The sequence below is a fragment of the Ischnura elegans genome, chromosome 11 (genome assembly GCF_921293095.1).
Source record: "Ischnura elegans chromosome 11, ioIscEleg1.1, whole genome shotgun sequence".
NCBI lineage: Eukaryota > Metazoa > Arthropoda > Insecta > Odonata > Coenagrionidae > Ischnura > Ischnura elegans.
Window position 1 is genome coordinate 82837126 of NC_060256.1, and position 11655 is coordinate 82848780.

An 11655-nucleotide genomic window follows, 5' to 3' on the forward strand; every position below is an offset into this window, starting at 1 on the left:
TTTTAAATTAATGAAATCAAAGAAAAGGCTACGAAAGTGAATTTCCATGGAGAAAAAATTAGCGTGCAAAGATTTTCCGGAAGGATTTTTAAAAAATAATTTAATATTGTCGTGTACTCAAATGAGCATCACGGGAATTTAGGGACGTAATTGCTCAGGGTTAGGATCGCATGTCAATAGGGATGATCTTTAGGAAAGAAAACACACATTATCTTAAGTAATTCCATTTAATAACCAACTATTACGAGTACATTACTCACAAACGGTGTGACATGACGTCGGAGTTAAAGGGGCGAGAATCGCAGGCGGGGGAGACAGCTGGATAAGCGGCGACTGACAGAGGATCCAGCGGAGCGGAGGTCAGGCAGCGAACTCGGCAAAGGGTGTGGCGTCGAAGTGGCGGTCGGCAGAGGGTGTCGTGGAGCAGCGCTTCGCCGTCAGAGATTTACCAAAGAGAGAGTGTCTTCTTCAGAAGACGGGGTATTTATAGTCTCGTAGGAAAAGCTTCTAGAATGTTCCATGACACGCCCTAGGTGTTACGCGTGGGGTGGGGGATGGCGTCAGAGACGCATCCTCTATACGATGACCTTTTTTGAGGGGATGGAAAAATACCAAGCTCAAGAAAAAGAGGCGCATAAGCCCAACTAATGATGCACCGCCTTGTGAACGGAAGAATGCGGTCATCTGAATGCATCACTAACAAGTAAACAACCACAGTTCGAGAGATAATGACTTAGCGCTTATGCAGGACGCTTGCAACACCTTGGGAGCGGCCAGCGTCGAGGGAAAGGAATTTAATCTTAAGAAATTAATGGGATAATGGCTTTGGAAAGTTTGGAAGGCGGCCCTGGGCCGGTGCAGCTGGCGACGGTCAAATAATTGGGTATCTAACCTTGAATCTCACCTTCAGCGTCTCTCGTCTAGAGGGTGGACTTCGGGGGTAGTTGGAAAGGGAAAAAAGAAATCGGGGGGTGACCGGCAGGAACACAGCATATGCCCCCCCCTGCGGAGCTTCCCGTCCCGGGAAGGAAACCCGGTGCCAACAGGGTCAAGCACAAACCGCTATCGGCCAAAGACATGAACCGGCCAGGGGCGGAATGGGGGAGGAGGGAAGGACGCCATGCCACAAATATCGATAGAGACCAAAACACAAACACCGAAACAAAATCGAGAAATCAACAGTGTGCCCAAGCAAAAGGCAAGACCAAGAAGTCGGTGTGACACAAAAGAACGTAATAAAATGAAAAGTAGCCAACTAAAAGATACACAAAACAAAAGGGTCACCGACCGCAACAGTCAATTACACAGAGGCCGATGAGGCGGACTGGCAGTCCAAGAAGCATGCCAAATGCACACAAAATCAAGAGCACAAAAACACACACAAAAAAAAACATGGAAGTCACCAAAAACCGAAAACACAATGAAATAAAGGGTGGAACGTGTGAGACAGCAAAACAGCGTTAGCCCATGCAGAGTCTGACAATGGACGGGCTCAAAAACGTGTCCACCGCAAGCAAGATTAATTGAAATAATATGAAACACAATAAGTAGCAAATACAAATAACGCGTATCAGAACACAAATGAGAATTAAAATTAAAATCATTACAAGGTAATACAGGGAGATGGGAATGCAACTTATATAATGCAAGATAACAGGCAAATTAGAGAGAGCCATAATACATAAATCGTAACACTAAACGTACTAACTGAGTGACCAAAGCAAATATAAACCCGTAATCCAAAAATACACAAAACCACTAAACACAAAAGCGATAACTGAAACTCCCAATAACGTCGGAGACTACATACAAAGCATCAAAAAGGGAGGTAAATAACCAGCTTGAAGAGCACTCAATGAGACAATAATTCAAAAAATGCACAAAAGTGCACAAAATTAACGTTAACCGACACCTAGGTAAAACACAAGTTTACGCAACTCCAAAGCAAAACAGAAAAACAAAAATGTTCTCGTAAAGAACGTACATGAGAGCAATGAACCACAATTATGAACCGATACACCACAGCAAAAAAAAAATGAAAATCAATCATCAATCAAAAATCACCGTCACTAAAATCAAAAAGCCAATCTAGTAAAAGCACAACTAAAATGAAAGCAATAATGTTACTAAAAAAGTAGTACCACTTTAACCAAGTCATTGTGCCAAAGGCAAGTGAACTAATGAAGTGAAGTATCTATGCTACACGCATGGTAGTCCAAAGACACAAAAACACAGACACTATCATGAATAAAATCAAATATTGAACACTAACGACGTTACACCTAATATGAGGTAGGGCGAAGAACGCCAAGCACTACTCACAGACGGGGGAATATTCACAAACACTGCACTATTATCGGACTGGAGGCGGACGACGCATGGGCAGATACGTTGTCTCTTCGATCACCTCGTAAACAGGGGCCTCAGCGGACAGGATCGGCGTCGGGCGCCGAAAGGAGGCGGCCGCGGAAGGAATCGCTGGAGGGGGAAAGGCGGGTGGACCTCTCCTAGCAGGGCTAACCGGCGGCGGCGTGGGTGGGCGAAGAGCTGGCGAGTGATTATCCTCTCTCAGGAAGAAGGGAGTGGGGGTGTGAAAACAGTCGATGTATGGACGGATACTCAGGACTAAGGCGGGAATAGATAAGAAGGCGATCACAGCCATATTCAAGAACAGCATCCATGGGCGAAGCTCCAACGGTGAATTACGCTCCGGATTCCATGAAGACTTAGTACACTCATTTAGATCCGTACAGGTTGAAGAATGCGCCAGAGAGAAGGGAGGGAGCGTAATGGAGAGGAGTAACGACCATTCGGCCGGAATAAGGCGACGGATGGAGAGGGAGGGGGCCGTGGAGGGGATACAGGGGAAGGAAGGGTTGACTTCGCTGCCGTCGAAGACGAGGCGACAGCCGCAAGGTAAGGAAATATGGAAGGATCCCTTATTCTCTGCGCCCCAATTGCTCCATCGGACACCATCGCAAAGGATCGCAGCGTCCTTCGGGGGATGAGTGATCAGGAACGTGGATGGCCCCAAGGAAAGGACCCGGGTCTCCGCCGATTTTCGGCAACGCAGGGGGCATTCTCGTGCCGCCTCGTCCGCGGACCCGCCCACCGCCACTCGGCGGGCGCACCGCATCGGGATGGAGTCGTCGTCGCGAGCCGCTTCCAGGGAGCATAACTCATCCCGATAGGGGTTACACTGTAGTTCACCCAGCTGCACACCCTCAGCGGTCCGAATAAGTGCTAGCTCCGTTGCAGGGGCCGTAATTTGGCATGTGTGATCGCCGTAGGCAAAGGGTATGGGCACAAAGGAATGAAGGGAGACCGAAGTGGTATTTGCTTTTGTCAGAGGAATGACTAAGAATAGGTAAAGGGAGGTAGGAGACAAAAGACAGTCTACGAGACTCAAAATGTAATATCGAGAGAAATGTTTAATCGCCAGTTCCCACCCACGATTGTGGATAGACTTTTGGACTGACAAGAGTTCGGTGCGGAGTCTTTCCACATTGACCACCGAAGGGCTGAGGCGCCTAGTTTGGCACATGGACAGGACATCCATTTGTGCAGCAATAGTAGACAAGACGACAGTCAGGAGGCCGTAATCGGGCTCAGTACCGTGGGCGGGGGCGTAGTTAGCCACACAGGGTGCGGACAGGTTTGTCACCGTCCCCGCCTCTGCCAACTTGTCCTCCAACTCCTCCCCCTCCGCGTCGGATATCAGCATCCGCTTGGAGAGCCGGCGCGTGGGGAGAGAAAAGGCGCTGGTCATGGCGCCACCGTCCGTCGCCAAAGGCGCCTCAGTCAGAGACTCCAACCAATTTCGTCGATCCCAGTTCCGAAGTGCGTCATCCACTGCCATGCGGGGAAGTCCGCATACCGGGCGGCGGTCAGCTGAGTTGCATGTCCGTCCCACCATCTCACGAAGTAATCGGAGTTGGGAGGCAGGGTTGTATGGCAATTTGAAGACCAGAGGGGTGGATGTGGTGTATACCGTTATGTTTGGCAACGGTTTAAGATAGGCCCCGGCGGTGAGGTCGACAGGTGGTAACCCCAGGCCGGAGTGTGGGGCGGCCGCACTCGAAGTGGCGAGCGTAAGCAGGGCCACTGAGAGAAGGCGCCAGCCCACTCTGGGCTTAAAGGCCAGATTCCTCTGCAGGGTTAGGCTCACATAGGACATGGTGAGCGGCCTGTGAGGATATAATCGAACCCAAGAGACGATATTTAGAATAGACCCAGTGAGTAGGCAGAAATAATACACAAAAGACAAAAAAAAAGTAACTTATAAAGTAAGAGTTGGCTGGCAAGAGCGAATGTCATAAGCCAAAATTAAATCGAAATATAGAATGACTTATTAAGCTCTAAGTACTGTATCCGCAATGAGACAATGACAGAATATAATGACACCACGTCAAGCAGTAGGCCTGAATTGCGGAAGGCTGCTTTGCACTTAGCTACGCAAACAGGATGCGGCTTGTGGCGGCCACTTGCGCATATGAATCTCCTAAAGAAAAACAAGCGCTCAGACTTATGAGTAACCAACATAGGGAGTGAGTAGGAGTGATCAAGTCCATTACACTTCCGTTAGTCAAGTCAATAATGGCAATATATATTTACGTCATTAACAATCTCTAGGGGACCATAAAAATGAGTACAATTTAAGAGCCATTAAAGAAAGAAAAGTCATCCCATAAAAATAAAGAGATATATAAAATTTCATAAAAATAAGCGTTTCTCTGAACTAAACTTAAATGAGCATTTGGTCTCTCAGTCAAAAGATAATATCTTATCACAGCCAAGGTAATACCTTGCAGGTAAGCTGCCCTTTACTGCAGGTCGCGCCATAAAGGCTTGTCAAATCAAAATGTCACAGGCTTGTGCAATAATTATTCCGTACGCGGAGGTCTTGTTGACCATTTCACCCCTAAGACACCTATATGAAAGGGACTTGGGGCCCACCTCGTCGCGTGTTGGACATTATAAATCTGAAAATGTGTCAATCACACATAATGAACCTTGTTGCGCCATTCAGTGTAACTGTAACGCGGGGAAAAAACTATCCCCCAAATAATCTCCTTACGCCCTCCTGGCGCTCGCGAGATTTCATAATAATAGCCCATGCATTCCTCATGCATTACCGGCATTTACATCATAACAGAACTAGGCCCATGTGCCTTCGTCGCACATTACTGGCAGTATGATCACGTGATCGATAAAACATAACTTCAATTCTAATATTCTCTCAATAATATTAAACTTAGGGGCACAGGCGTCCCTGAGCCCCTGGAGGAGTCATCACCTCCAAAAAACCTTTTGCGCGCAAGAAGACCCTACGGCCTTCAACATCAATAATAAAATACTTTCGAGGGAAAGAGGGATGGAATGCATCCATCGCTCTTCCCTGGCCAAAAGCGTCTCATACGCTGGCCTTCGAGTTACACTGAGGCGTCAACATCCCATACCCACTTCGAGGATTCTCTCACTCGAAGCCTCTAAAAAATAACCAAAATTATGCATTTTGGAACTTTCACCCGCTCTACGGGCCCTAACTCGGCCACGGCGGTACTTGCTGAAAATAAAGACTTAGTTAATTCACACAAAAAATATTTAACACTGCGTCTCGCGTAGCAATGCCCTCTCGCGGCATTTAAACCGTATTTCACGAGTCTCAAGCGATTTCGTGTCATAATACTCGAAGCGACCATCGTAATCTCAGCTCAAGGAAAGGATGTGAATGTTTATTTTTTCGTTTATATTTTATTCTCATTCATGCGTCATATCACGGAGTACGCTACCGGAAGACATTCCGTCGTAATCTCTCCCTCTTGGCGACTCGGCCGCGCTTTAATCGCGGGCCGCACGCGAACTTTTACTATACGGGAAATGCGAATTACTATACTGAATCTTGACCAAAGACATAGGGGGGCCTACCTGCGTTTCGTTATCCGTAGGCTTTCTCCGCGCAGCACGGGTGAAAATTAGTTCTTGGCCTTGCGGGGTCAAAAGTAGATAGGGCATCCGTCTCTCGTGTTTGTACACGAAATAGACCAGGCCGACGAGGACCAAGGTTAGGAAACCATTCCACGATAGAGATAATCCTGCCATCGTTTTCTCAGATCTTGCTACGTATACGCCATCATTATCGTCCGTCAATGAGAGTCGCGGCTGAGTAAGGTTTAAATGCGGCAATTGGATTGTCCAGTTTTGATTCAAGCAATCATCTAATTTTTCGAAGGTGGGTAAGGTTTGAGTGCGATTTTGGGTCCAAAACGAGTGAGTCTAAATTAGACCAGATAGCAGGTAAGATGTGAACGGTTTTAATTTGCTGAGGGCCCGAATTACATGGAAAATTCGAAGGTATATTTAAATAATCTGAAAAATGTGCGGAGCATTGACACGGAAGAGTCAGTTCTAGAGCCCCTGGGCCCGGTAATGTTGAATTAAAGGTTTTTGAGTAAGAATCGTCACAGTCAATCCTGATTTCGGGGGGTGGATGCGTAATTATATACTGCTCGAAACCTACTTCGCTGATAATGGTTGCCTTTCCGGGCCTACATTGGAAGGTGCACGCCCTTGACAATTGAAACATGGTTCCCCCTCTAAACATTTGAATGGCACAGCTCGGACCATGAACCGTATCTGCGCTGAAACGGGGTAAAAAGCATAACCTATTCGAATGCACTTGACAGTCGTGTAAGGCAGGACCGGAAATCGTTCGTAAACGCTTTCCATCGACCGCAGCGTAAACAGTTTCGTGAACAATAGAGCATGTTTGTTCGTGCCAAGCAAAAGGAGTCGCATTGATTTCAAAGAGAGCCCATTTTGCACCTATTTTTACGATGGGAATATTCACGCGAATTATCATATCACCTTCATGCAGGAGACAGTGAGCCACCTTAAGGGTAGCCACTTCCGCAGCGCTCGAAACCACCCACTCATAGCCGTGGTCTCGTATATTTTCCGCACGCCCATCCATTTCCTTTTGCAAGGCCTCAATGGGAAATATCGACGTTGGCAATAAATGATTATGACACTTGTGCAATGCTTCGTTTTCACGCAAATGTAAGGTCAACTACCCTTGAGCATAGAGATTCTGGGTTAAGATGTCTATTATTGACATTACCATGCCTTTAAATTCGGCGGACGCGTTGGACGCTTTAGTTATTTGGGATTTAATTATCGTTTGTAAATTAACTATTCGCCTCTTCATATCGAATACCGTTTCATCAACAATTTTTGTATAATTCTCTAACTGACCCTTAATGTCGGTTACAAAATTATGTTCTAATCTCGTCATGGCTGACAATTCTTTTAGACGGCGTTCAAAGCCTAACTGTGTCTCTGCGAAGCTAGATAGGTCGCTCTTCGTGGCTAATCCGCAACACCATCGCATAGCGGTCCCGATAAAATCAATCGAGCGGCGATTACGATCGCTCGATACGGCTCCTTCATTGCCTCCATAGAATAGGGGGTTAACTTTCACAAAATCTACGAGCTTACTGACTTGTATCGCGGTGCCCCGTAAAGAATTCAAGGCGTTACACACGGGGCCAGTGGACCCGCACTGAATCAGAGGGGGTTCGGGCGCATCGCGGTTAGACGCCCTCCACCTTATTTTAAAAATTAAGGGGATTACCGCTTCATATGCTAACGTCTCGGGCAAAGAATTCCAATGCGTTCCGGCGACTATTTTTATAGCAGGGGAAGTAGTCGGAACCGTTTGCCCGTTTAGTCCAAGGAAAAACGTGAACGCCGCAGAAAATAGTATAAGATTCATTATGCCCGAAAAAAGGTTCGCGAATTTATATTTCAGAGATTAAGTTTGGCTAGTAGCAGTGCTGGCGGGCTTTAAAAGGGCGTCCGTTTTCCTTCCCTCGAGGAAGAAAAGATAAAATAATCTACTTCCGCCCAGCCGTCTGGCGGTTATCTCCCCGCGGAGAAAATAATTTTATTTTTTCTTTCTTATTTTTTCGCTTGTCTCCTTCTCGCGGAGTTATCTGTCAGCCGTATGTTTTGAAAATTCTTTGGGTTTGTTTACATATGACCTACCCCAACACAGTGAGAGAGAGAGGGATTTAAAGCCAAAGCTAATGCGACCTAGATTTCGAGTGTTATTCTACGCTCGACCGTGGCGCTAATATTTTCTCATTAGTAATGAATACATTAGCTATCGTGGGATAGCGGGAAGGGGAATAGGTATGTGTCCTGTGGTGCGTTGACCGGCAGAACCCAGTGCTTTCTCTGCTTCTCTCGTTCTCAGGTGGATCTATGGGGAATAAACAAACAAAAAATCTCTACCTGTGTAGGTCAGCGCCGAAGACAACGTCCTGTGGGCACACTCCTGTGGGCGAAGGGACGGTAAACGGACTTTTAGACGGAAGGATTAAAGGAAGGTAGTGGGTAGGGGAGAAGACACCTCCCCTCTCGGACGGGGCCATCTCCCTCAATCACCCCGAAGGCTACTTTCCGAGGGCCAGTTGCTAAGGGACCCCGGTCTGTCTTCTGGCATGGGGTAAAGACCCGCGGCTTCCAGGATGCGACGGCCTCTGCCCGCAGCACCCCTCCGACGCACGGTAGGGGAGTGGAGGTCACCCGCGCCCCGCTCCGCCTGCCTCTCGGGTGGAGGCTGGAGTGGACGCGCAGGGGACCCCCCCTCCCCCCCCAATCCATCAAGGAGGTCCAGTAGCCGTTGTTGACGCTCCCGAACCTCCCTCGCCCCCTCCCCCGACCGGTCCCCCACCCCCTCCTCCGCTCGCTCCCCACCCCCAACCGCCGCCTCGGCATCTTCTTCCCCACCTGACACCGAGGATGAATCGGCCGAGGAAGAGGACGAGGAAGTTCCCCTCCGGGGGGAGACGCGCCAGGGCCGCCCAGAGGGGGATGGCCGCCACGCCCCCCCCAGGGGAGGAGCCGGTGAATGGAGGTACCAGGGGAGGGTGCGATCTAGGGGCCAAGAAACGCGGGTCAAACCCCTCCGACCCGAGACCACCTCTCCGATGTAAGGAAAGCAGGGTAGCATCGTTCGCAGGTTCCTGAGGAAAACGACCCGGCGCTCGATGTCCAATAGCGCGCCCCAACTCAGAAGGCTCTCCATTCCGAGAACCAAGGGGAAGCGGAGGTTGGCGGTGGGCCACCCCCACATGTCTATCTCCTCTACCCCTAGGGTTAAGGTGAACCGGACTAAATGATTTTGGGCATCTGTCCCCACGAGCTCCGGACAGATGAGGGTGTTGTTTAAGGAGAAATTCAAGGGGATTGCGGGGAGGAAATTGCCGTTTACCGCCCCGGAAACAAATATTCGGCACTCGCCAGGTCTGCGAGGATCATCCAATCCGGTTTCAGGGCGGTATCCGCTGCGAATAAATTAGCATTTCTCTTAATCCTTTTAATTCTTACCTCTCCTCCTGCCCTTCTCCTTTCAGGCGATGTCATCAGAAGAGGCTCATCTTTTTAGGCCACTTTCGGCCGTATCGACAACACATTACCAACAAATCCACAAAAAAATAAACATTTCTAAAACTACATGGGCCAGTGATGCGCTCGACATTTATATTTGTGGTGCGAGTATCATTGACTGCGCGAAAGAGGGGGGGGTGAGACGCATCTCGAAGACAAGAAAAATAGCTAGAGCGCATCACTTGGCAGAGAAAGATACAAAATAAACGAAGAAACATGGAAAGAAAAATTGGCGGCTGTGAAAAAGGTTAATATTCATTTAAACTAACAGCCTTGTTGCAAAATTAAAATTCGTGCTGTGGGGTTTATTCTTATTCAGTATTTTTCCAGCTGAATAAACTGGCTGCTGTTTGCGGCTGACACCGTCCGCCGGGCGATGAAGGTCGCAACCCCTCCTACGCCAAAAAATGTCTTGGAGTGTGACCTCCGAAGACATATCGCTCCCTCCGAGCCTATTTCTCATTCTTTCGCCCTCCACCTTGGGCGTCTGGTTCTCCGAACCCGCGTACATGATACGGCGTCATTCGTGACACATGAACTGTATCTAGTTTGCCTTTTTTCATTCTCACTTCGTATGTAACTGGCCCTTTTTGCCGTATGACCTCATATGGGCCGTGATATTGGGGTAAGAGTTTTTCACTCTTTCCTACTTTCCGCGTGGGCGTGTACACACGCACCATGTCCCCGGGTTTGAACGATACATCCCTGTGTTTTTCGTCATAGCGTGCCGCGTCCTTTACTTGGCGGTTCGCGAGTCTTTCTAAGGCTACCTTACGAGCCTCCTCCCACCGCTCGCGCGCTTTCTTACCGTCGTCACTTATCTCGGGGGATAGACTCACCTCAGGGGGTAAGACGGCTTCTCGCGCGTGCACTAAATAAAAGGGGGTCTCTCCAAGAGTGGCTTGAATTGAGCTATTGAAGGCAAATGTGACCTGATGTAAGAATAACGGCCAGTCCTTTTGGTCCGAACCTGTGAAAGCCGAAAGCATTTCTGCAAGCGTCTTATTAAATCTCTCGGTCAACCCGTTTGTCTGTGGGTGATAGGCCGTCGTGAATGAACTCGCTACGCCCATACTCTTTAACAGGGATGTTACCATTTCAGATTGAAAAACCTTCCCCCTATCCGATAGGATGGTTTCGGGGCATCCGTGTCTACAGATTATCTGCTCGAGGATGAAGCGAGCTACCTGAGGGGCAGTCCCGTTAGTTAATGCTCTGGTTTCCGCGTAGCGAGTCGCGTAGTCGGTTGCCACCACGACCATTGTCTTCCCACAAGACGACCTTGAAAATGGACCCAGAAGGTCAATTCCAACTTTCTGAAAAGGTCGCTCTGGTGGTTTGATCGGCTGGAGGAAACCCCCAGGCTTTGTGTGAGGACCTTTCCTACACTGACAATCAGGGCAACTACGTACATATTTAAGAATATCCGCTTTCATTCCTACCCAGTAATAGCGGGTTTTTATCTTATCGTAAGTACGCGCGAATCCTAAGTGTCCGGACATGGGGTCATCGTGGTGAGAAAATAGCACTTCTTTCATCAATTCCTTGGGAATTACTGTCAAATAGTCTTTCCCGCGTAAACCTGCATTTTTCCTCACTAGTAGCCCGTCTATCAGCGCGTAACCCCGCGAAATCTTTTCTAATTTCGGCGTCGCGGTTTTCGGGTCCTCCAACGCTTTTATTAGTGGCTCTAATAACGGGTCTTTTCTCTGTCTGTCCTTTAAATCTTCCGCCGCGAGTAGCATAATCGGCAATTCATTCGGCCCATCTTCATCTTCGGCTGTAGGCTCAGATACTGGGTGCCTTGATAGGCAATCAGCGTCTGAGTGCAATCGGCCGGCCTTATGTACAACCTCATAATCGAATTCTTGCAAGCGCAGACTCCACCGCGCGAGTCGACCGGATGGGTCTTTAAGTGACTTTAACCAACACAAGGCATGATGGTCCGTTACAATAGTGACTTTCTTCCCGTAAATCATATCTCGGTGATATAATAATCCCCAAATTGTAGCGATACATTCCTTCTCCGTTATAGAATAATTTCGCTCGGCCTTGGTTAGTGAGCGGGATGCATAGCTCACAGGATGCATTTCTTTCGGGCTTTTCCCTTGCAATAGAATCGCCCCGATCCCTACGTCGCAGGCATCTACGCGAAGTTCTACGGGCAATTCGGGGTCAAAGTGTGCTAACACGGGCGCGGTT

The 11655-nt window shown here is 48.4% G+C and overlaps 1 protein-coding gene across 1 annotated transcript; it reads right to left on the reverse strand.

Moving 5' to 3' along the window:
• Window positions 1-208: 208 nt before the first annotated feature.
• On the reverse strand, window positions 209-8641 carry LOC124168146. The gene is made up of 2 exons (XM_046546267.1): window positions 5929-8641; window positions 209-4187 (listed from the first exon to the last, which is right to left on the reverse strand). Exon 2 carries the CDS (start codon window positions 4175-4177, stop codon window positions 2354-2356), a length of 1824 nt encoding a protein of 607 aa, XP_046402223.1. The 5' UTR covers window positions 4178-4187; window positions 5929-8641; the 3' UTR covers window positions 209-2353.
• Window positions 8642-11655: the final 3014 nt, after the last annotated feature.